General features: G+C 41.4%; 2 protein-coding genes across 5 annotated transcripts in view; one reads left to right on the top strand and one right to left on the bottom strand.

Moving 5' to 3' along the window:
* Positions 1 to 5186, bottom strand: EPM2AIP1 (EPM2A interacting protein 1). Its single transcript, XM_054481178.1, has one exon. It carries the CDS (start codon positions 5184 to 5186, stop codon positions 3363 to 3365), a length of 1824 nt encoding a protein of 607 aa, XP_054337153.1. The 3' UTR covers positions 1 to 3362.
* A 239-nt stretch (positions 5187 to 5425) lies between these two features.
* MLH1 (mutL homolog 1) overlaps positions 5426 to 23540 on the top strand; it is a 57992-nt gene continuing 39877 nt past the window's right edge. For 2 of the 4 annotated variants that reach the window (XM_054481138.2, XM_063662044.1), the window contains exons 1-6: positions 5426 to 5772; positions 8731 to 8821; positions 13133 to 13231; positions 16593 to 16666; positions 19174 to 19246; positions 20997 to 21088. In XM_054481138.2, the coding sequence (XP_054337113.1) occupies positions 5657 to 5772; positions 8731 to 8821; positions 13133 to 13231; positions 16593 to 16666; positions 19174 to 19246; positions 20997 to 21088 (545 nt within the window). In that variant the 5' untranslated portion in view covers positions 5426 to 5656. Of the gene's footprint in view, positions 5773 to 5890; positions 6049 to 8730; positions 8822 to 13132; positions 13232 to 16592; positions 16667 to 19173; positions 19247 to 20996; positions 21089 to 23540 lie in introns of those variants that run through there. The other 2 variants (XM_054481140.2, XM_063662045.1) reach the window with 2 other exon arrangements.

Raw genomic sequence — 23540 nt, 5'->3', positions numbered from 1 at the left:
TTCGTTTGTCCAAACATTTATTGAAATGCCAGGCATTATGCTAAGCACTAGAGATATAACAGTGAGCAAGGCTTACATGGTCCCTGCCCTTACAAAGCTTACAGTCTAGCAGTGATCAATAAGCAGTAACAATAAAGTGTGCCAAGTGTAAGTCTGGGAAAGAACAGGGTGTATAGGAAATGGATAGTAAGGGCACCTAATCTAGAGGGCATCAATGAAGGTTTCCTAGATGAAGTGGCATACTGAGACCTTAAAGATGAAGATAAATTTGTATTGTACCCTAAGAGCAATGGTGAAAGCAGTGCAGTGACATGATCAGTAAGTCTTTTGGAGCAATTTGGTTGTAGTGTAGAAAGGAATAAAAATAAAAAACAGGGAGACTAATAAGGAGGCTGTTGCTATAATTTAGGTAGGTTGATGGCCTGAATTAAAATGGTAGAATTGGAGAATTGGGAAAAAGGACAAATGAATGGTTGGTAGTGGTAATGCCATTTAGTGAAAGAGGAAACATGAGAGGAGCAGGATTGGGGGCAAGATCAATGACATGTAGTGCCTGAGACAGCAAAGAGGATTTGTTAGCAATTAGATACATCAATTAGGGAAGATCTAGAAAGGAGATATGAATCTGACAGTCATTTGCATACAAATGGTAAGGAAACCATGGAAGGAAATGAGATCAGCTAGCGAGATGACACAGAACAAGGCAGTCTAAAACAAATTTTTTTAAAAATACGAAGAACAGATATTGAAGGGAAGAGGTGCCTGCAAAGACTAAGAAAGCACACCTAGAGATGGTATCTCCTCAAAGCTAAAGTAATCAAGTGTTCAAGTGTTTCAAGGAAGGTAAGACTATTAACAAGGACTTAGCATAGTAGAGCAATTTGAGTGGCAATACGGGACACTGAGAATACAAATTTGTCAAGAAAACTAGTAGGAATGAGCTATAGGGCAGTAACTGGTAAGGACATAAGAGTTTTTATTTTTAAGGTACGTATTTTAACTATATTCACTGCTACAACAGGACCAGTAACAACTATATTTATTTAAAAAAAAAAAGACTGCCATGCAGTTACAGAATTACTTAATACAGAAAACAGTAAAATACACTTTTTTTTCTTTTTTTTTTACAAACAAGACTAGCTTATAGCAAATTCTCTATAGCTAAGGGTCAATTTAAAATCCTTAGCTTATATCTCCCCCTCACTCAATGACTACATGATGCAAACTAATTTTATTAACACCTTAAGCAAAACATACTAGAATTTCACAAAATGTACAAGATTTCAATATTTAAGGAACTGGGGTTAGAAAGCAGAAGTGGCTTTCAGGTCTTCTAATCTTTCTCTCAAGTAAATAAAGCTCTGCCGTGAATATTCAAGGCTATTGGGAAATTACCGGTAAATTTTTTTTTTTTTCAGTTTTCCACTATGTTGTTTTTCTAGACATGTAAGCTTACTCTATTAACCAAAATCTCAGCTTGACCATTCTTGATAAGTACCTAATCGACATATAACTTTTTTTCTGCCTTAAATATGTATAACAGGACAGAGCCCTTAAATCTGATTCAATTATTAATTTCTGATTTACAAGTGCTATTGTGAGCTAACAGAACTTATCAATGCCTTTATTGCACTTTACCAGCCAAATTTAGAAGGTTGGAATTAGTCTCTCCTATCTAGTATTCTGTCAGTTTGCCTAGCTTGCACTTTTAATTTTGCTTCTAATGGTAATCTGCCCTATCCCTTGAAATAAAATAATCTACATTTTGGGAGGGCTAATTCTTCATTGTGCCAGGCTGTCCCATGCACTGCAGGGGTGAGTGTCTTTAGGCTTAAATGCCAACAGAAGCCCCTAGTAAATATGACAACCAAAAAAGTGCCCCTACACATTTCTCAGCATCCTCTGGAAGGATAGGTTACTGCCTCTAGTTGAAAGCCACTGGCACAACTTTGGTTTTTAGGCTCTTATGCCATTTATTTTAATTGCCCAGACATCAATTCCATCTAAATTCTTAGTTATAGCCTGGTTCCTTGAATTTGCTGGATTAGTAACCACAGGTTAAGGCGTTTCAATAGTTAAGACAGGACTTTGGAACAAGAGTTTTTAAATTGTATAATACTTGAGAGGATCTATGAATATAAATTGGGTCCTGTTTATAATTAGTTTTACATAGTGAACTTTAAGATTGCCTTTTCATGGTTAACAGAAGTTTGGAAATTACTGTTTTGGCACAAAGCAGATTATCTTAATAGAAATACAGAATTACTGCAATCTGTGAACAAGACTGCTTTTAAATATTTCTACTTGTGTGCTATCTTAAATATAGAATGTGTACGACAGTTCCAAATTTTAGAATAAATCCATTTCTAGCATCTAACAAAATCTGATACTGTATCATTTTAAAACAAAGTGTTTACTTCAGGCAGGATTTCTTAAAATAAAGCAGCAACACCCACGCAGATAAGACAAAAAAGCTAAAATATCTCACACCTCCTAATCCTGGAGTGCAATCTTTTTTCCTCATCCTTTTTGATAGGGCCAAACTTGTGTCTACAGTAAAAAAAAAAAGAATTACTAACTGGCAACCATTAAGATTCTATACTTACCATAGTCCTTTAATAGGCAAGCTGATAAAATAGCCCCCAGTTATTAAAAAAAAAAAAAATCCAAGGAAAACCCCCAATAATTAGTCTTATCTCCAAATTGCAGGAAGTCTCCTATATCTGAAACTTAAAAATGATTCTAATGACTTCCTCTATCAGTAATGTGGTATCACTGAGGTGGGTGATGGGGAGGGAAGAGGGAAGAAATCTGTCAATATTACCTTCAAACTCAGAAATGTTTAAAAAAAAGTCTCAAACATTTTGATAGTTAGACAGAACACCTCCACTGTTATGTATGGTCTTCCTTTTTCGAAACTTACGAACTTGCTATGTGAGCTTCTGCAAATCGGTTCAAAAGCACATTTAAGGAGTTGATAATTTAAGACTATATGAATCAGAATTTTAACACTCCATTAAAAGAGCTGAAATTTTTGGCATATATCTTCAGAACACCTAAAAAACAGACTGCAAATTCAACTCACATTAATACTAAATCTCTTTAAAATTAACTATATCATAAAAGACAATGACTTTGTCACTAAACTAAGTTTTAAAAAAGGTGGCATTCTCATGTTTCAGTCCCATGCTGCCATTTGAGATGAAAAAAAGGCAACTGTCAGAATTTTAATTGTGATCAGTTTGGACGGCTGGTACTTGGTACTTTCTCACAATCCAAATTAGTAAACTTGAAAACTCAAACCAATTTTTGCTTTTAGAATTAAATTCTTGTTGAGTTTTTCAATCTTGTACTACAAAGCCTTATGGATTAGATTCATTTCTTTCTCTCACAAGATCATCCCAACCGGGCTCCATTTCAGTTGTGGCAACCCGAAACAGGGCTTGGAGATGCTCATCTGTCAATGGCTGACTCAAAGTGTGTTGGTTTCGAGTCAAATATGAAAAAGCCTTTTCACAGATTTGGTTACTATCAAACAAGGATGCCACCTTACAGGCAACCCCTTTGATAATTGGGTAGGATTCAGCAGACAATCCAGCATAAAACTGCCCCAAGTCTTTGACTCTGTATTCATTCCAAAGATTAGTGTTTGCCTGAAGTTTTGTTAGCTCCACCCTCACTGAAATAGGTGCATATTCAGGTTTAAAGTTAAATGGATTTGAAAAAAGTTCTAAGTCCTTTTTAATGAACCTGAGGTCCTTAAAATGTCTCTCAAATTCTTTTTGGAGACGACAGATCACCATTTGATACCTATCAGGATCAAATATTTTTTGATCTTCCTTATTTTGCTGTTTTAGCTCATCAACAACTTCTCTGAGGGCAGGAAAGTCTGTTAGATTTTTTTCCTCAATATGTCTTTGAAATAAATTCAGCTTAACTTCGAAAGTACAAATATGGTCAAAGGCAGCAGCAGCAAAGACTTTACTAACTTGTAATTCTTCACTGAGTTCTCGAAGGTGTTCCATAATGTCCACCAAGAAGCCAAAGTCACAAAGCCATTGTTTGTCTGAGAAGTGGACTGTTGTTGCCCCTACTGAAACCAAGAACGCTTCCATTTCTTTTCTTAGCGAGAATATTAGTTTTAAAGTCTTCCCTCTCCTAAGCCAATTGTTCAGACATCGTCCATTAACCCTTTCGCCATGCTCTGATTCAGATTCAGTTAGTAGAGTCTGAAATTCAGGTCGTCTAACGCCTCTGGTCTTAATCAAAACTATCCATTCGGATATGGTATTTATGATCTGATTAACATCTACATCATAGGAGCTCAACAGTTCCAAGTGAAGAAATCCTGAATAATGAATGACATTCCAACAGTTGGGGCTTACGGCCTTTTCTCTCATGTATGAGACGAGTCCTGAGTTCTCACCAATCATCCTCAAAGTATGCGTCGTGGTCAGTCCAACCATTCTCTGCAAGCTAAGCCCTGCTGTCTGCAGGGCCTCTAGGATTGCCGACATGAGCGCACCAACACTGAAATGATGAGTCAGGTTGATTATGGTCAGAAGATCTTCTTGCACCTCCAACTCAGGGCCTACACCGCGGATAAAGACCAGGAGGTAGTTCTCATAGGCCACAAAAGCCTGGTCGTCCAAGGCAAGAGAATAGGCTTTAAAGTCCCTGGCTCGGTTAAAAAGCTGGTTGCGTAGATTCCTGTCAATGCTCAGGATCCTCTGCCTCGTGATCTCTGGAGATAAGTCAACGCCTTGCAAGACGCTTACATGCTCGGGCAGTACCTCTCTCAGCAATACCTCCATGCACTGGTATACAAAGTCCCCCTCACCCCAGCCGCGACCCTTCAAGGCCAAGAGGCGGCAGAGCCCGAGGCCTGCACGAGCAGCTCTCTCTTCAGGAGTGAAGGAGGCCACGGGCAAGTCGCCCTGACGCAGACGCTCCACCAGGGCCGCGCGCTCGCCGTCCGCCACATACCGCTCGTAGTATTCGTGCTCAGCCTCGTAGTGGCGCCTGACGTCGCGTTCGCGGGTAGCTACGATGAGGCGGCGACAGACCAGGCACAGGGCCCCATCGCCCTCCGGAGGCTCCACCACCAAATAACGCTGGGTCCACTCGGGCCGGAAAACTAGAGCCTCGTCGACTTCCATCTTGCTTCTTTTGGGCGTCATCCACATTCTGCGGGAGGCCACAAGAGCAGGGCCAACGTTGGAAAGGCCGCAAGAGGAGAGGAGGAGCCTGAGAAGCGCCAAGCACCTCCTCCGCTCTGCGCCAGATCACCTCAGCAGAGGCACACAAGCCCGGCTCCGGCATCTCTGCTCCTATTGGCTGGATATTTCGTATTCCCCGAGCTCCTAAAAACGAACCAATAGGAAGAGCGGACAGTGATCTCTAACGCGCAAGCGCATATCCTTCTAGGTAGCGGGCAGTAGCCGCTTAAGGGAGGGACGAAGAGACCCAGCAACCCACAGAGTTGAGAAATTTGACTGGCATTCAAGCTGTCCAGTCAATAGCTGCCGCTGAAGGGTGGGGCTGGATGGCGTAAGCTACAGCTGAAGGAAGAACGTGAGCACGAGGCACTGAGGTGATTGGCTGAAGGCACTTCCGTTGAGCAGCTAAACGTTTCCTTGGCTCCTCTGGCGCCAAAATGTCGTTCGTGGCAGGCGTTATTCGGCGGCTGGACGAGACAGTGGTGAACCGCATCGCGGCGGGGGAAGTTATCCAGCGGCCAGCTAATGCTATCAAAGAGATGATTGAGAACTGGTACGGAGGGAGTCGAGCTAGGCTCACTTAAGGGCTAAGACTTAACGGGCCGCTCCGCTCAATGGCGCGGACACGCCTCTTTGCCCGGGTAGAGGCATGTACAGCGCATGCCCACAACGGCGGAGGCCGCGGGGTTCCCTGACGTGCCAGTCAGGCCTTCTCCCTTTCCGCAAACCGTGTGTTTCTTTACCGCTCTCCCTCGAGACCTTTTAAGGGTTGTTTGGGGTGTAAGTGGAGGAATATACTTAGTGTTGTCTTAATGGTACCGTTAACTAAGTAAGGAAGCCACTTAATTTAAAATTATGTATGCAGAACATGCAAAGTTAAAAGATGTATAAAAGCTTAGGATGGGGAAAAAAACCTTTTTTCAGAGGATACTGTGTTACTATTTTCTTGCTTTTCATTCATTCCAGAAATCATCTGTACACATCCAAAGGCACAATTCATTTTGAGTTTCTTTCAAAACAAATCGTTTGTAGTTTTAGGACAGGCTGATGCACTTTGGGCTTGACTTCTGATTACCCTGTTGTTAAATTAGTGACCCCTCTTAGTGTTTTCCTGTCCTTTACTTCGGAGGGCGCATTTCGAAGATACCGGATTTTATGGGTCATCCTTGGATTTTGAAGCTTATAACTGTGACAAAAAATGTGGAGGGAAGAGATTTGAAACATGTGGAAGGAAAAGTGAGTGTAGACTATAAACTTCCAAAAAGACGTGCCCAAAGTACACCTAAACGTTATGTCAGATTATTTTGTTAAAATCAGTTGTTAGTGAAGTCCGTACATTAATAGAAAAAAGAATGCTTCAGTTTGGAGTGGTAGGTTTCTAGAGGGATTTATTGTGAAAGTATAAACTAGTCAGGGCAATGGGACTGAGAGAACAGTGGGTAGAAAGGACCACTGAAGGAAAGGAAGAGAATTGGAAGGTAGATGAAAGAAGGAGCAAGGAACCTGGGGATGTTTTCTGCTTTTCACTTGTAATAGTAGTAACAAGCAATGGCAGACTGGCTTTTGTGTCTACTATGTTAGAATGAATTGACAGAACAACTGGGCCTATTATTGTCCTGTGCCAGAATACTGTAAAACGAAACTAAACATACTAGCTTGGTGGCTTGTAATTAATTACTAAAGTGGAGATTTTTTATTTTTATTTTTTATTTTTTGAGACGGAGTCTCACTTTGTCACCCAGGCTGGAGTGCAGTGGCAGGATCTCAGCTGACTGCAACCTCCGCCTCACAGGTTCAAGGGAGCTTCTCCTGCCTCAGCCTCCGGAGTAGCTAGGACTATAGGCGTGTGCCACCACACCTGGCTAATTTTGTATTTTTAGTAGAGATGGGATTTCTCCATGTTGGTCAGGCTGGTGTCAAACTCCTGACCTCAGGTGAACCGCCTGCCTCACCCTTCCAAAGTGCTGGGATTACAGGCGTGAGCCACCGCACCCTGCAGTTTTTTGTATTTTTAATAGAGACAGGGTTTCACCATGTTAGCCAGGATGGTCTCGATCTCCTGACCTCAGGTGATCCGCCCGCCTTGGCCTCCCAAAGTGCTGGGATTACAAGCATGAGCCACTGCGCCCGGCTCAAGTGGAGATTTTTATATGGAGTCCAGTTATACTCTTTTTAATATATACGTTGAGATGACTAATACAACTTCAATACAGGGGCTCATGAGAAATGTCTATAATATTTAAGTAACCTATTGTCTTCTTTCTTTTTTTTTTTTAAGATGAAGTCTTACTCTGTTGCCCAGGCTGAAATGCAGTGGCGTGATCTTGGCTCAGGGCAACCTCTGCCTCCTGGTTTCAAGCGATCTTCCTGCCTCAGCCTCCCAAGTAGCTGGGAGTACAGGTGTGCATGACCACACCCGGCTAATTTTTTTATTTTTAGTAGAGACAGGATTTCGCCATGTTGGCCAGGCTGGTCTTGAACTCCTGACCTCAGGTGATCCACCCACCTCAGCCTCCCAAAGTGTTGGGATTACAGGCGTGAGCCCCCGTGCCCAGCCTATTATCTTATTTCTGAATAAAGAATTGTCTGTGTGGGGAATAGATAACTCTTTCTCATGCAGCCCCTGCTAGAAAATTTGTTTTCTCTAGCAGTTGGTCTGTGCTTGTAGGCTACTCTTTGAAAGCACAAAAAATTTATTGACTTCTTTTTTTTTTTGGGTTTTTTTTTGTTTTTTTTTGAGACGGAGTTTTGCCCTTTTTGCCCGGGTCGGAGTGCAATGGCGCAATCTCAGCTCACCGCAACCTCCGCCTCCTGGGTTCAAGTGTTCTCCTGCCTCAGCCTCCTGAGTAGCTGGGATTACAGGCATGCGTCACCATGCCTGGCTAATTTTGTATTTTTAGTACAAATGTGGTTTCTCCATGTTGGTCAGGCTGGTCTCAAACTCCTGACCTCAGGTGATCCACCCACCTTGGCCTCCCAAAGTGCTGGGATTATGGGTGTGAGCCACTGCGCCTGGCTAGAAAATTTATTGACTTCCTAAAGATTTATTAACTTTCTGCATTACTTTTTTTTTCCTCCATCGTAAATATAAAAGGGAATAGTGGAGAAAATCATTCAGAATTTTATTTTTTGGTGACATTATTTAGTGACATTTTATTAGAGTCACTTAGGAACCTGAGGCTGAATAAAGTTCAGGTAAAAGTAAAATTAGTTGAGAAGAGACATCTGCCAAAAGAAATCTATTTTTAACTTCACTTGCTGTCTTTCCTAGAGGAACAGAAATAGTGCTGAATGTCCTATTAGAAGTGATGGTTGCTCTGCCCGTCTCTTCCCTCTCTCTTACACAATATGTAAACTCATACAGTGTATGAGCCTGTAAGACAAAGGAAAACCACATTAATGAGGCACTGTTGGATTTATTTGGAGTTTGTTATCATTGCTTGGCTCATATTAAAATATGTACATTAGAGTAGTTGCAGACTGATAAATTATTTTCTGTTTGATTTGCCAGTTTAGATGCAAAATCCACGAGTATTCAAGTGATTGTTAAAGAGGGAGGCCTGAAATTGATTCAGATCCAAGACAACGGCACTGGGATCAGGGTAAGTAAAACCTCAAAGTAGCAGGATGTTTGTGCACTTCATGGAAGAGTTAGGACCTTTCTCTGTTCTGGAAACTAGGCTTTTGCAGATGGGATTTTTTCACTGAAAAATTCAACACCAACAATAAGTATTTATTGAGTACCTATTATTTGCTGGGCACTGTTCAGGGGATGTGGCAGTGAATAAAATAGATTAAAATCTATTCTCTTCTGATGCTTACATTATAGTGGTGGGAGACAAAATGGGTATAATAAATATTATATCGTATAGCATTAAGTGCTGTGGAGAGAACTAAAGCAGGGTGGAAGATAGGGGTGTGCAAGCCAGAAAGGATGCAATTAAATTGAGTAGTTCAGAAAGGTTTCAATGTGGATGTGATATTTGAGAGACCGGTGGAAGTCAAGGAGCAAGTTGTGAGGCTATTTAAAGGTATTCTTGGCATACAGAACAATATACACAAAGACTATTAAATGGAAGCATACCTGACATGTTAAAGGACTATCAAGGAGGCCAGTTTGTCTAGAGGCTGAAAAGGAAAGAGTAATAGGAGATGAGGTCTGAGTGAGAACATGTAAATCCTTGTGGGCCAAGGTAAAATCTTTAGCTTTTTTTCTGAATATGGTGGGATACTGTTAGAGGGTTTTAAGCAGAGGTTACGTGGTGTGGTGAGTTTTTTTTTTTAAATCCTTTGTCTTTCTCTGTGGAAAATAGCAGGACAGGGCAGAAGCAGTCTGTCCTGCAGACTGCTTGGTCGCAGTAGAGATGTAAGAAGCAGTGAGATTCTGGGTTAATATGGAGGCAAAGTTCTCAGAATTTGCTGATATAGGGTGTGAGAGAAAGAGGAATCAGGAATGATTTCAAGGTTTTGGTCTGCTAAATGGAAGGAGTTGCCATTTACTAAGATGGGAAAGACTATGAAAGAAGCAGATTTTCGGAGAGATCAGAAGTTCATTTTGGGGCATGTTCAATTTAAGATGCCTGTTAGTTGGATGTTTATGTGAGTTTGGAGTGCAGGGTAGAGATTTAGGGATGAATATTTGATAGTTGTCTGCATTTTAGTGGTATTAAAAGCCACGAGAAGGATGGGCATTGTGGCTCACACCTGTAATCCCAGCACTTTGGGAGGCCAAGGCAGGCAGATCACCTGAGGTCGGGAGTTCAAGACCAGCTTGACCAACATGGAGAAACCCCATCTCTACTAAAAATATATAATTAGCCAGGCGTGGTGGCACATGCCTGTAATCCCAGCTACTCGGGAGGCTGAGGCAGGAGAATCGCTTGAACCCGGGAGGCGGAGGTTGCGGTGAGCTGAGATCGCACTGTTGCACTCCAGCTTGGGCAACAAGAGCGAAACTCCAAAAAAAAAAAAAAAAAAAAGCCTTGAGGAGACTCACCTGAAAAGATGCTCAACATTATTAGTCATTAGGAAAATAAATGAAAACCACAATGAGATAGCACTTCACACCTATTAGGATGGCTACTATCAAAAACAAAAACAAGTGTTTGCAAGGATGTAGAGATTGGAATTCTTGTGTATTGCTAGTGGGAATGTAAAATAGTGCAGGGTGCTGTGGAAAATGCTGTGGTGATTCCTCAAAAAATTAAACATAATTATATAATCCAGTAATTCCACTTCTGAGTTATTCCAAAAAGAAGGGACGCAAGCAGATATTTGTATACTCATATTCATGGCAGCATTATTTACAGTAGCCAAAAGGTGAAAGCAACCTAAGTGTCCATCAGCAGATGAATGGATAAACAAAATGGAATAATTTCAGCCTTAAATAGAAATAAAATGTTGACACATGTTGCAACATATACGAACCTTGAAGACATCATGTTAAGTTAAATAAGTTGGTCACTAAAGGACAAATATTGTATGATTCCTCTTATGAGGTTCCTAGAGTAGTCACATTCATAGAGACGGTAGAGTAATGGTTGCCCAGGGCCGGTGGGAGCAAGGAGAATGGAAATTATTGTTTATTGGGTACAGAGTTTCTGTTTGGGGAAGATGAAAAAATTCTGGAGATGGATCATGATGATAGTTAACACAGCAGTGTGAATATAGTTAATGGCACAGAACTGTACATTTAAAAATGGTTACGATGGAAAATTTTCTGTTACATATATTTTACTGCAATTTATTTTTATTATTATTATACTTTAAGTTTTAGGGTACATGTGCACAACATGCAGGTTTGTTACATATGTATACATGTGCCATGTTGGTGTGCTGCACCCATTAACTCGTCATTTAGCATTAGGTATATCTCCTTTTTTTTTTTTTTTAATTATTTTATTATTATTACACTTTAAGTTTTAGGGTACATGTGCACAATGTGCAGGTTAGTTACATGTATATACATGTGCCTTACTGGTGTGCTGCACCCATTAACTCATTTAGCATTAGTTATATCTCCTAATGCTATCCCTCCCCCCTCCCCCACCCCACAACAGTCCCCAGTGTGTGATGTTCCCCTTCCTGTGTCCATGTGTTCTCATTGTTCAATTCCCACTTACGAGTGAGCACATGCGGTGTTTGGTTTTTTGTTCTTGTGATAGTTTGCTGAGAATGATGGTTTCCAGCTTCATCCATGTCCCTACAAAGGACATGAAGTCATCATTTTTTATGGCTGCATAGTATTCCATGGTGTATATGTGCCACATTTTCTTAATCCAGTCTATCATTGTTGGACATTTGGGTTGGTTCCAAGTCTTTGCTATTGTGAATAGTGCCGCAATAAACATACATGTGCATGTGTCTTTATAGCAGCATGATTTATAATCCTCTGGATATATACCCAGTAATGGGATGGCAGGGTCAAATGGTATTTCTAATTCTAGATCCCTGAGGAATCACCACACTGACTTCCGCAATGGTTGAACTAGTTTACAGTCCCACCAACAGTGTAAAAGTGTTCCTATCTCTCCACATCCTCTCCAGCACCTGTTGTTTCCTGACTTTTTAATGATCGCCATTCTAACTGGTGTGAGATGGTATCTCATTGTGGTTTTGATTTGCATTTCTCTGATGGCCAGTGATGATGAGCATTTTTTCATGTGTTGTTTGGCTGCACAAATGTCTTCTTTTGAGAAGTGTCTGTTCATATCCTTCACTCACTTTTTGATGGGGTTGTTTGTTTTTTTCTTGTAAATCTGTTTGAGTTCATTGAAAAATTAGAATTTTTTTTTCCCTTTTTTAGAGGCAAGGTCTCACTCTGTCGCCCACACTGGAGTGCAGTAGTGTAAGCATAGCTCATTGTAACCTTGAACTCCTGGGCTCAAGCAGTTCTCTCATCTCAGCCAGCTGAAGTAGTAACTGTAGGTACACACCACCATGCCTGACTATTTTTATTTTTGTAGAAATAGGGCCTTGCTTTGTTGCCAAGGCTGGTCTTGAACTCCTGACCTCAAGCAGTCCTCCTGTCTCAGCCTCCCAAAGTGCTGGGATTATAGGTGTGAGCCACTGCGCCCAGCCTTGGAGATATTTAATAAAGAAGCTTGTCAATTAAACAAACAACAAAAAGCCCTGAGGCTGAATGAGATAATCAACAGTATGTGTAGATACAGAAGAGGTCCAAGGAAGGAGTCTTGGGTGACTCTGATGTCAAGAAGTGAGGACATGAGGCAGAAACAGCAGTGACTGAGAAGGAGCCACCTAGTAAGAAAGGAGGAACACCAGGACAGTGTAGTATTCTGGATTCCAAACAAGGAAGTTACTGCTAATTTTAAAGCTCTTCTCAGGCTGGGCATGGTGGCTCACACCTGTAGTCCCAGCACTTCGGGAGGCTGAGGTGAGTGAATCACTTGAGCTCATGTGTTTGAGACCAGCTTGGGCAACATGGTGAAACCTCATCTCTACTAAAAATATGAGAAATTAAGGCCAGGTGTGGTAGTTCACGCCTGTAATCCCAGTGCTTTGGGAGGTCAAGGCAGCCAGATCATTTGAGATCAGGAGTTCAAGACCAGTATGGCCAGCATGGTGAAGCCCCATCTCTACTAAAAATACAAGAAAAAATTAACCGAGCATGGTGGCGCATACCTGTAATCCCAGCCACTCGGGAGGCTGAGACATGAGAATTGCTTGAACCCGGGAGGCGGAGGTTGCAGTGAGCTGAGATCTCGCCACTGCACTTCAGCCTGGGTGACAGAGCAAGACTCTGTCTCAAAAAAAAAAAAAAAACAAAAAAAGACAAAAAAACTCTTCTAAGAGGATTTTTTTTCCTGGATTAAATCAAGAAAATGGGAATTCAAAGAGATTTGGAAAAATGAGTAACATAATTATTTACTCATCTTTTTGGTATCTAACAGAAAGAAGATCTGGATATTGTATGTGAAAGGTTCACTACTAGTAAACTGCAGTCCTTTGAGGATTTAGCCAGTATTTCTACCTATGGCTTTCGAGGTGAGGTAAGCTAAAGATTTAAGAAATGTGTAAAATATCCTCCTGTGAAGACATTGTCTGTCATTTGTTAGTATGTATTTCTCAATATAGGTAAATAAGGTTTGGTACCTTTTACTTGTTAAATGTATGCAAATCTGAACAAACTTAATGAACTTTAACTTTCTAAGACTGAGAATTGTTCATAAATAAACTATTTTACCTGCAGAGACCTCTGATATTATATGTCTCTTGATGGAAGTACCCAATACCACCTATGAAGTTTTCTTGTCAAAAAATAAAATGTGAATCTGATCATTACTTAGATCTAAGTACCAATATGTGAAAAATATAGGAAACAAGGAAGCATGGTAAATGATACTGAGATTGGGAGACTACCTGAAAAAAGACTTGTTCCCTTCAAAAGATAGACAGCAGGGAAAAAAGAATAGAGAAAGGAGTAAAGAACCTATAGATTAAAAGACATTTAAGGGGCATATGAACCAGGTCCAATGTATAGATCTTACCTAAATCCTGATGTAGCAAACTATAAAAAATTTTTTTTTGAGACAAATGTTTGAATACAGGTTGACTATTTGATGGCATTAAGGAGAAATTATGAATTATCTTGGTATAAGAATATTGTCATGGGTTTTTTTTTTTTGAGTCCTTACCTTTTAAGATACATACTAAAATATTTGTGGGTAAAATTATATGACATATAGGAGTATATGATTTAGAAAACAGATTAAAATACAAAAGGATAAAATAGGATCTTATATTTTGTGACTCACTTCCAATGGATATCTTTCTACCCGGTAAATATAGGCCTATCTAGGTTTTAATGGCTACATGTATGTACTGTAGTTTGTTTAAATGGTTTCCTGTTGAACATTTATGCTCTTTGCCATTTTTTCCTGTTTAACGTTCTGTTTTTTGTTTTTTGTTTTTTTTTTGAGACAGTCTTGCTCTGTTATTCAGACTGGACTGCAGTGACATGATCTCAGCTCACTGCAACCTCTGCCTTCTGGGTTCAAGCTATTCTCCTGCCTCAGCCTCCTGAATAGCTGTGATTACAGGCGTGCACCACCATGCCCAGCTAATTTTTGTATTTTTAGTAGAGACAGAGTTTGGCCATGTTGGCCAGGCTGGTCTTGAACTCCTGACCTTGAGTGATCTGCCCGCCTTGGCCTTGCAAAGTGCTGGGGTTACAGGCATGAGCCACCATGTCTGGCCTTGTTTAAGGTCCTGATGAGTATTCTTATAGGTACACTGTGTTTTGTTTAATTATTTCCTTAGGATAAATTTATAGAAATAACATTCCTTGGTAAAAGAATACATATTTTAAAAACTGTATTAGTTTCCTGTTGCTGTCAAAAAATTTCCAGAAACTTGGTGGCATTAAACAATACAAATTAATTCTTCTACAGTTCTGGAAATCAGAAGATTACGGGTCTTACTAGGCCTCATTAGGCTAAAATCAAGGTTTTGGCAGGGCTGTATTCCTCTATGGAGGTTCCAGGGGACCAGAGAAACTACTTTACAGTAGTTATTTTAAGGGAATGAAAGTGAAGATGGGGTTGGGCAGTCAAAGAGGCTGTTACTTTTCATTTTTGGCCTTTCAGTAGTTTGAATTTTTTTATCATATACATGTATTACTTTAATTTTTAAAAAGTAAAAAGCAGCTGTGATTCACTCTCTGCAATTTAGATCAATTTACACCAAACTAGGTTGGTCTCATGTATCGTCTTGCTCATAGTGACCGCTAGATTATTCCAAGAAGGGACATTTCCAAGACTTGGTTTACACTGAGACGGCTCCTGATTTTAAGGATACCTTAGATCCAACTCTAGGAAGGCAGTTTCATTTTGGCCTTGCAGCTCCCTGGGTCATTTTCCAAGCCCATGGCCCCCTGGAGTCTTCGCCTAGCTGTAGGTTATCTTTGTGGCTATTATTTCACTGTAATTATACAGGGAAGATTTATTGAGGGATTTCTGTGTACCAGCCATGGTTCTCAGCACTTTGTATATTTTATATTAACTCTGACTCCTGACAGTAACTCTACAGAGGTTCTGCTGTTACCCAGTTTTACATGAGGGAAACATGGCCAGCGGACGCAGTTAGAAAATGGCAAAGTGGGGATTAGAAACTAGGCAGTTTGACTCCAGAGTCTGTGCCCCTGTCCGCTTGGCTCCACTGCTGGGGAAGAGGCCTCTGAAGCAGCAGGACCATCTGCTGTGCCATGTGTAGTGGCACTCTATCTTCCTGGTGTGATGTTGTGTTCTACTTCGCATTTTCATGTCTTTCCTTATACAGGTCTCAAAATCATTTACTTCTTTTTTTTTTCTTTTTTTGAGACGGAGTCTCACTCTGTTGCCCAGGCTAGAGTGTAGTGGCACAGTCTCACTCACTGCAACCTCCGCCTCCGAGGTTCAAGTGATTCTCCTGCCTCAGCCTCCCGAGTAGCTCGGATTACAGGCACATGCCACCACAGCTAGCAAATTTTTGTATTTTTAGTAGAGATGGTGTTTCACCATGTTGGCCAGGCTGTTCTTGAACTCCTGACCTCAGGTGATCCACTCACCTACGCCTCCCAAAGTGCTGGGATTACAGGCGTGAGCCACCCCGCCCGGCCTTATATTTTTTAATGATGCAAATTAGCTCAATTACATAAACCAGGGAAATCTAGCTAGGACCTGGTGATTTCTGAGCCTGACCCATGTGCCTTTCAATGAACTGAACTTGCCACAGCTGTATTTACTGTCTACTGAGATGCTGTCACACAGACCCCATCATAGCACAGTTCCTGAGTTACACCTTTACATACTGTAGTATTCTTCTTGTGAAAAAAGATACAGATTCCAAAGGTCTGAGAAACCAATCTTGGTTATAAAGGGGAAAAATGGTCATGGGTTTTTAAAATTTGTTTTGTCTTAATTGCATAATTTCAAATTTACATTTCTAAATGAATAATTGCTTATATAAAGCAGCTTTGATTAACAATAAAAAACACTATCTATTTGGAGTGATTCCTTTACCCATTTCTGAAGGCAAGTTTTAAAAATTACTAGAAGATACTTCATTGAGAATATTATTAAACATGCCTATAGTTCTACCACCTCAACACAATTGCTTATTAACACATTAATGTTTTGGTGTGTTTTGGACTTTTTAATATGTATTTTTCACTTGTTCTAGTAATTATGCTACAGATTGTTTCATCATTTCTTTTTCAACATGTCATCAAAGCAAGTGAGCAAAGTGCTCATCGTTGCCACATATTAATACAAAATGGAAGGGGCAGTTCAGATAACCTTTCCCTTTGGTGAGGTGACAGTGGGTGACCCAGCAGTGAGTTTTTCTTTCAGTCTATTTTCTTTTCTTCCTTAGGCTTTGGCCAGCATAAGCCATGTGGCTCATGTTACTATTACAACGAAAACAGCTGATGGAAAGTGTGCGTACAGGTATAGTGCTGACTTCTTTTACTCATATATATTCATCCTGAAATGTATTTTTTGCCTAGATCTCAGAGTAATCCTGTCTCAACACCAGTGTTATCTTTTTTGGCAGAGATCTTGAGTATGTTTTCTTTTCTCCTTATTGATAAATTGATAATCCTCAAGGATGATTATTAGGTAATACTCTTACTTCATGGATTCTTAAAAGATATGATTTAACATATTACAAGTGCCTAGCAAGGTGTCTGTTACACATAGGTATTCTAAGTAAATGGTAGCTGCTGATGTAATTTCTGCCCCTTTGCCCTTCAGTTGCGGTATTGCTTTGGACCGATGAGAGGGCTGTGGCTGGGATGCTAAAGGTTCATGTTTCCTTAGCTGGCTCCTGAGCCACCAGCTCCCACCACCTGTGTATACCTGTGCTAGTTTGCCTTCCCACAAGTAGCTGCTGGCTATCTGTTATGCTGGCACAGTTTTCAGAAGCTGATGAATGGCCTTGGAACAGAACAAAAGTGGGATTCAGGATAACAAAATTGCACCTTTGTTTTTATAAGCACTGGCCATTCACTAGTTGAAGATTGGTAGGAATACCTAATTCATGCCAAAAAAAAAGATAATTTTTAAAAATCACACAGATTGTTTGTAGATTAAAAGGGAAAATAGACTAGGTATAGTGGCTTTGCCTGTGAGTTCGGGAGGCTGAAGTGGGAGGATTGCTTGAAGTCAGGAGTTTGAGACCAGCCTGGGAAACAGAGCAAGACCCTGTCTCTACAGAAAATTTTAAAAAAATTAGTTGGGTATGGTGATGCACATCTGTAGTCTTAGCTACTCCGGAGGCGGGAAGATTGCTTGAGCCCAGCAGTTTGAGGCTGCAGTGAGCTGTGATTATACCACTGTACTCCAACCTTAAAATAAATAAATAAATAAATAAGGGAAAATATCTTCAACAAAGGTTAGTTCTGTCTGTTTCTCAGTCTTCCTCAACAGATAAATGTGTGAAGTAATGGAAGGTGGAGATTTCAGATTACACAACATTAATGCTAAGGGCGTTTGACTCTGTGTGAATTCTGATTGCCCTAGATCTAGATGGGCTGATACTATTAGAATCCCCTGTCACTAACTGAAGAGAGAGTTGTGAGTTAATGCCTTCCTAGATAGCCTAGATTGTGGTATGCCGCTGCATACTAAAATGGCTCCCCTTCCATAGCAGGATGAAATAGAGTCATTATCTTGGCAACCAGCCCCTGCCAATGTGCTCTCAGTCTGCCTTTCTAGCCCCTTCTCTCTACCTGTTCCCAGCTGCCATGTATTCTAAAGCTTCTATGCTTTCATTTTTGTTTTTGCCTTCCTGGATGGTCTTTCCTGCTGTCTCCACCTGAAACTATTCCTCTCTAAAGAACAGATGAATTGCCATCTCTCTGGGATGCTTTTACCCACTCTCACTCCCACCTCAGGCTGAATGGACCCTTCTCTAGATCACTTAGCATATTGTTCTACAGTTAGGTAAAAAGTCTACCTATCACTAGATCAAGAGCATTCTTTTTTTTTATTAATTTAATTTTCTTTTTTTTTTTTTTTGAGACAGAGTCTTGCTCTGTCGCCCAGGCTGGAGTGCAGTGCGCGATCTCAGCTCACTGCAAGCTCCACCTCCCAGGTTCACGCCATTCTCCTGCCTCAGCCTCCCAAGTAGCTGGGACTACAGGTGCCCGCCACAACGCCCAGCTAATTTTTTGTATTTTTAGTAGAGATGGGGTTTCGCCATGTTAGCCAGGATGGTCTCGATCTCCTGACCTCATGATCCACCCACCTCGGCCTCCCAAAGTGCTGGGATTACAGGCATGAGCCACTGTGCCCAGCCCCAAGACCTTTCTTTATTACCAGGGCTTCCACAGACCTGACACATGGTAGTTCCTCAATAAATAATTGCAGAATTACTGAAAAATTTTACTGTTAACTTAGGCAGTGGCAAAACCATTGTTTGGTAGCTCAGAACTTAGCAAGTAAATAGCAACATTTGCTGGAAGAACAGATATTTTTTCAAATCCAATTCAAGGACCGGGTATGGTGGCTCATGCCTGTAATCCCAGCACTTTGGGAGGCTGAAGCAGGCGTATCCAGGAGTTCGAGACCAGCCTGACCAACATGGTGAAACTCCGTTTCTACTAAAAATACAAAATTAGCCGGGTGTGGTGGTGGGCACCTGTAATCTCAGCTACTTGAGAGGCTGAGGCAGGAGAATCGCTTGAACCTGGTAGGTGGAGGTTGTAGTGAGCTGAGATTGTGCCATTGCTCTCCAGCCTGGGAAACAAGAGCAAAACTCCGTCTCAAAAAAAAAAAATCCAATTCAAATGATTATGGAAGTAGTGGAGAAATAAACAGGAAAATGATAAATAAGTCAGATAATATATAATATGGCTATATTTTAATCTATTGTTGGTATGATTTTCTCTTTTCCCCTTGGGATTAGTATCTCTCTCTCTACTGGATATTAATTTGCTATATTTTCTCATTAGAGCAAGTTACTCAGATGGAAAACTGAAAGCTCCTCCTAAACCATGTGCTGGCAATCAAGGGACCCAGATCACGGTAAGAATGGTACATGGGAGAGTAAATTGTTGAAGCTTTGTTTGTATAAATATTGGAATAAAAAATAAAATTGCTTCTGAGTTTTCAGGGTAATAATAAAATGAATTTGCACTAGTTAATGGAGGTCCCAAGATATCCTCTAAGCAAGATAAATGACTATTGGCTTTTATGGCATGGCAGCCTGCCACGTCCTTGTCTTTTTTAAGGGCTAGGAGATTCTTTATTGGGATGGCAAAAATCAATGGCAGGGTAGTTGGCATTGAAAGAAGATTAAGCTTGACCCCAGAAGGCATGGGTTAGAGCCCAGCCTTGTCACTCAATGGTTGTATGTCCAGAGGCAAGTCACTTAACATCCCTTAACCCCAGTTTTCTCATCTATCAAATGAAGCAAAGAATACTTGCCCTCTTGACTTAAAGGGTGTCTGATGAGACATATGACTGTATCATTAGCTGGGAGAAAGTCCATCATGCTGCCTATGTATAGTGCCTCAAGTTGGTCTCTTTCCTTTCTATGATTCCACAAAGCACCCCGCTGTCATGTTATCCATCCCGCCCCTCCACTCCAAGTCCCACCTAGAGCACATCTTCTTGAAGTCCACTGTAACCTGCCTAATCCTGGATGTGACAAGCCAGGCAGGAGGCAGAAAAGAATGTGTGTTTTGCAATTCATGTTAAGAGAGATCTTGGGCTGGGTGCGGTGGCTCACACCTGTAATCTCAGCACTTTGGGACGCCAAGGAGGGCGGATCATCTGAGGTCGGGAGTTTGAGACCAGCCTGACCAACATGGAGAAACCCCATCTCTACTAAAAATACAAAATTAGCCAGGCGTGGTGGCGCATGCCTGTAATCCCAGCTACTCAGGAAGGCTGAGGCAGGAGAATTGCTTGAACCCGGGAGGCAGAGGTTGTGGTGAGTTGAGATCGTGCCACTGCATTCCAGCCTGGGGAGCAAGAGTGAAACAGGGTCTCAAAAAAAAAAAAAAAAAAGGAGAGATCTTGTACCACAGTGACCACCATGTGATTTCCAAGAACTTCAAATGATCTAAGAAATTTTGTGATTATTACTAGTTTGAAAAATACCTTTTTTTTTTTTTTTGAGACGAAGTCTCACTCTGTTGCCCAGGCTGAAGTGCGGTGGCGTGATCTCAGCTCACTGCAATCACTGCCTCCTGAGTTCAAGCAGTTGTCCTGCCTCAGCCTCTTGAGTACCTGGGATTACAGGCATGCGTCACCATGCCCGGCTAATTTTTGTATTTTTAGTAGAGACAGGGTTTCACCATGTTGGCCAGGCTGGTCTCGAAATCCTGACCTCAGGTGACCCGCTCACCTTGGCCTCCCAAAGTTCTGGGATTACAGATGTGAGCCACTGCACCCGGCCTGAAAAATATCTTTGAATGCCATGTGATACTATACTTGTCAGTTTACATGTGTGTCCCACTAAATCATGTACTCTCCTGAGCAGGATCATGCTTTGTCTTCATATTTTCTGTACAAAGCAAAGACTCTGACACAAAGCTAGCCCCCTGTGCATAGTTGAGAAATCAGTGAATGAATGTGGGAGGCAGGAAAAATGTCCTTTAATTCTTCTGTTAATGCTGTCTTATCCCTGGCCCCGGTCAGTGCTTAGAACTGTGCTGTTGGTAAATATAATTGGATTCACTATCTTAAGACCTAGCTTTTGCTAGGACATCTTGGGTTTTATTTTCAAGTACTTCTATGAATTTACAAGAAAAATCGATCTTCTGTTCAGGTGGAGGACCTTTTTTACAACATAGCCACGAGGAGAAAAGCTTTAAAAAATCCAAATGAAGAATATGGGAAAATTTTGGAAGTTGTTGGCAGGTACAGTCCAAAATCTGGGAGTGGGTCTCTGAGATTTGTCATCAAAGTAATGTGTTCTAGTGCTCATACATTGAACAGTTGCTGAGCTAGATGGTGAAAAGTAAAACTAGCTTACAGATAGTTTCTGGTCAAGGTTTAGCCACCAATTTTGCACTTTCTCTCATCTCCCCAGGAAAGAGCAGTTGGTCTTTAGATCAATGAGAGCTCTTTGATGGCAGACAAAACAAAGTGACTCTAGCCAACTTGAGCTAAAAAGAAATTTAGTGGAAGGCTAGGAGTTACCACATGAAGTGTGTGCAGCTGCCCCTTGGAGAGAATAAGAACCAGGGTGCCTCTGGGACTTAACATCATTACTGTACTCCAGTTGTTTTCATTCTTTTCCTGACTTTGCTCTAGAGTCAGTTTCCTAACAGAGTGCATTCGATGATCGTGTGCCCATATCTGTAGGGAGAAGATTTCTTGATTGGCAGTCTTACTAAGGGTGCATATCAAGTAGAATGGAATAGAGGTAGTTTCCCAAAGGAAGATGAGAGGCTGTTACCAGGAGGACGAGAAGGGATTCAGGACAGATGAAAACAACATTATATCCACGATAGACTTACTCTGCTGGTACAGATGGTACAGATGGCTTCAGTATAGGCTTTTCGAACCCACATATCATTGATTATGATAGGGATATGTTAACTATTTTTCTATATATATATATATATTTATTTTATTTTTTTATTTATTTATTTTTTTAAACGGAATTTTGCTCTTGTTGCCCAGGCTGGTGTGCAATGGTGCGATCTCAGCTCACTGCAACCTCTGCCTCCTGGGTTCAAGTGATTCTCCTGTCTCAGCCTCCCGAGTAGCTGGGATTACAGGCACGTGCCACCATGCCCGACAATTTTTTTTTTTTTTTTTTTTAGTAGAGAGGGGGTTTAATCATTTTGGTCTGGCTGGTCTTGAACTCCTGACCTCAGGTGATCCGCCCGCCTCGGCCTCCTAAAGTGCTGGGATTACAGGCGTGAGCCACCATGCCTGGCCATTTTTCAGTATTTCTTTTTTTTTTTTTTTTTTGAGGCAGAGTTTCGCTCTTGTTGCCCAGGCTGGAATACAATGGCGTGATCTCGGCTCACTGCAACCTCTGCTTCCCAGGTTCAAGCAATTTGCCTGCCTCAGCCTTCTCGAGTAGCTGGGATTACAGGCATATGCCACCATGCCCGGCTAATTTTGTGTGTTTAGTAGAGATGGGGTTTCTCCATGTTGGTCAGGCTGGTCTCAAACTCCCGACCTCAGATGATCCTCCCGCCTTGGCCTCCCAAGTGCTGGGATTACAGGCATGAGCCAGCACGCCTGGCCCATTTCTCAGTATTTCTAAAAAAAATCTAAAGTGAGTCAAACATTTCACCTTAATAAAATGACAGGTTTATACATCAAGTTTCTTTGCTTTTTCTTGGAATTTTATACTTTTTTTTTTTTTTGGAGATGGAGTCTTGCTGTGTCACCCAGGGTGGAGTGCAGTGGTGCGATCTCAGCTCACCACAACCTCCATCTCCCAGGTTGAAGCAATTCTCCTACCTCAGCCTCCTGAGTAGCTGGGATTACAGGCACATTCTACCACACCCGGCTAATTTTTTTTTTTTTTTTTTGTATTTTTAGTAGAGACAGGGTTTCACCATGTTCGCCAGGCTGGTCTCGAACTCCTGACCTCAGGTGATCCGCCCACCTCGGCCTCTCAAAGTGCTGGGATTACAGGCGTGAGCCACCGCGCCCAGCCTTTTTCTTGGAATTTTATAAATCAGTGTCAGAATATTCATTACCTCCTAAAAATAAAGGAGTTCTAGTTGGCTGTTTTGGTTCTAGGTGTGGTAAAGTGAAATATTGTTACTTAATAAATGCATTTTGCTAGACACAATCCTTCGGTTCACGAGCTCTTTAGAGAAAAGAGAAATAACCGCCAACCAAGAAAAGGTTGGGAGATGCTAGAATAAGACTCAGGGGCAGGAAGAAGCCAGTGAGAAGGAGGGCATGTTGAGGGCTCTGAGAGAGAATAAAAGCAGGGGTTGTTGGAGCTAGCTTCTCAAGATGTCCTTGAGGCAAACCAGACCTTTGGGACACTCTGAAAATAAAACTGAAAGTGAAGAGATTGTGGGCCAAATGTGGTGGCTCACGCCTGTAATCCCAGCACTTTGGGAGGTCGAGGGGGGTGGATCACCTGAGATCAGGAGTTCGAGACCAGCCTGGCCAACATGGCGAAACGGCATCTCTACTAAAAATACAAAAAAAATTAGCTGGGCCTGCTGGCAGGCGCCTATAATCCCAGCTACGCAGGAGGTTGAGGCAGGAGAATCGCTTGAGTCCAGGAGGCGGAGGTTGCAGTGAGCTGAGATCGTGCCATTGCACTCCAGCCTGGGCAACAAGAGTGAAACTCTGTCTCAAAAATAAATAAAAATAAATAAAAAAGAGA

The sequence above is a fragment of the Pongo pygmaeus genome, chromosome 2, assembly GCF_028885625.2.
Source record: "Pongo pygmaeus isolate AG05252 chromosome 2, NHGRI_mPonPyg2-v2.0_pri, whole genome shotgun sequence".
NCBI classification, from domain to species: domain Eukaryota; kingdom Metazoa; phylum Chordata; class Mammalia; order Primates; family Hominidae; genus Pongo; species Pongo pygmaeus.
This window is presented reverse-complemented; position numbering and strand designations above follow the sequence as displayed.

Excerpts from the sequence above, each read along its gene's own strand:
- EPM2AIP1 (XM_054481178.1), bottom strand. The coding sequence starts at position 5,186 with ATGTGGATGACGCCCAAAAGAAGCAAGATGGAAGTCGACGAGGCTCTA.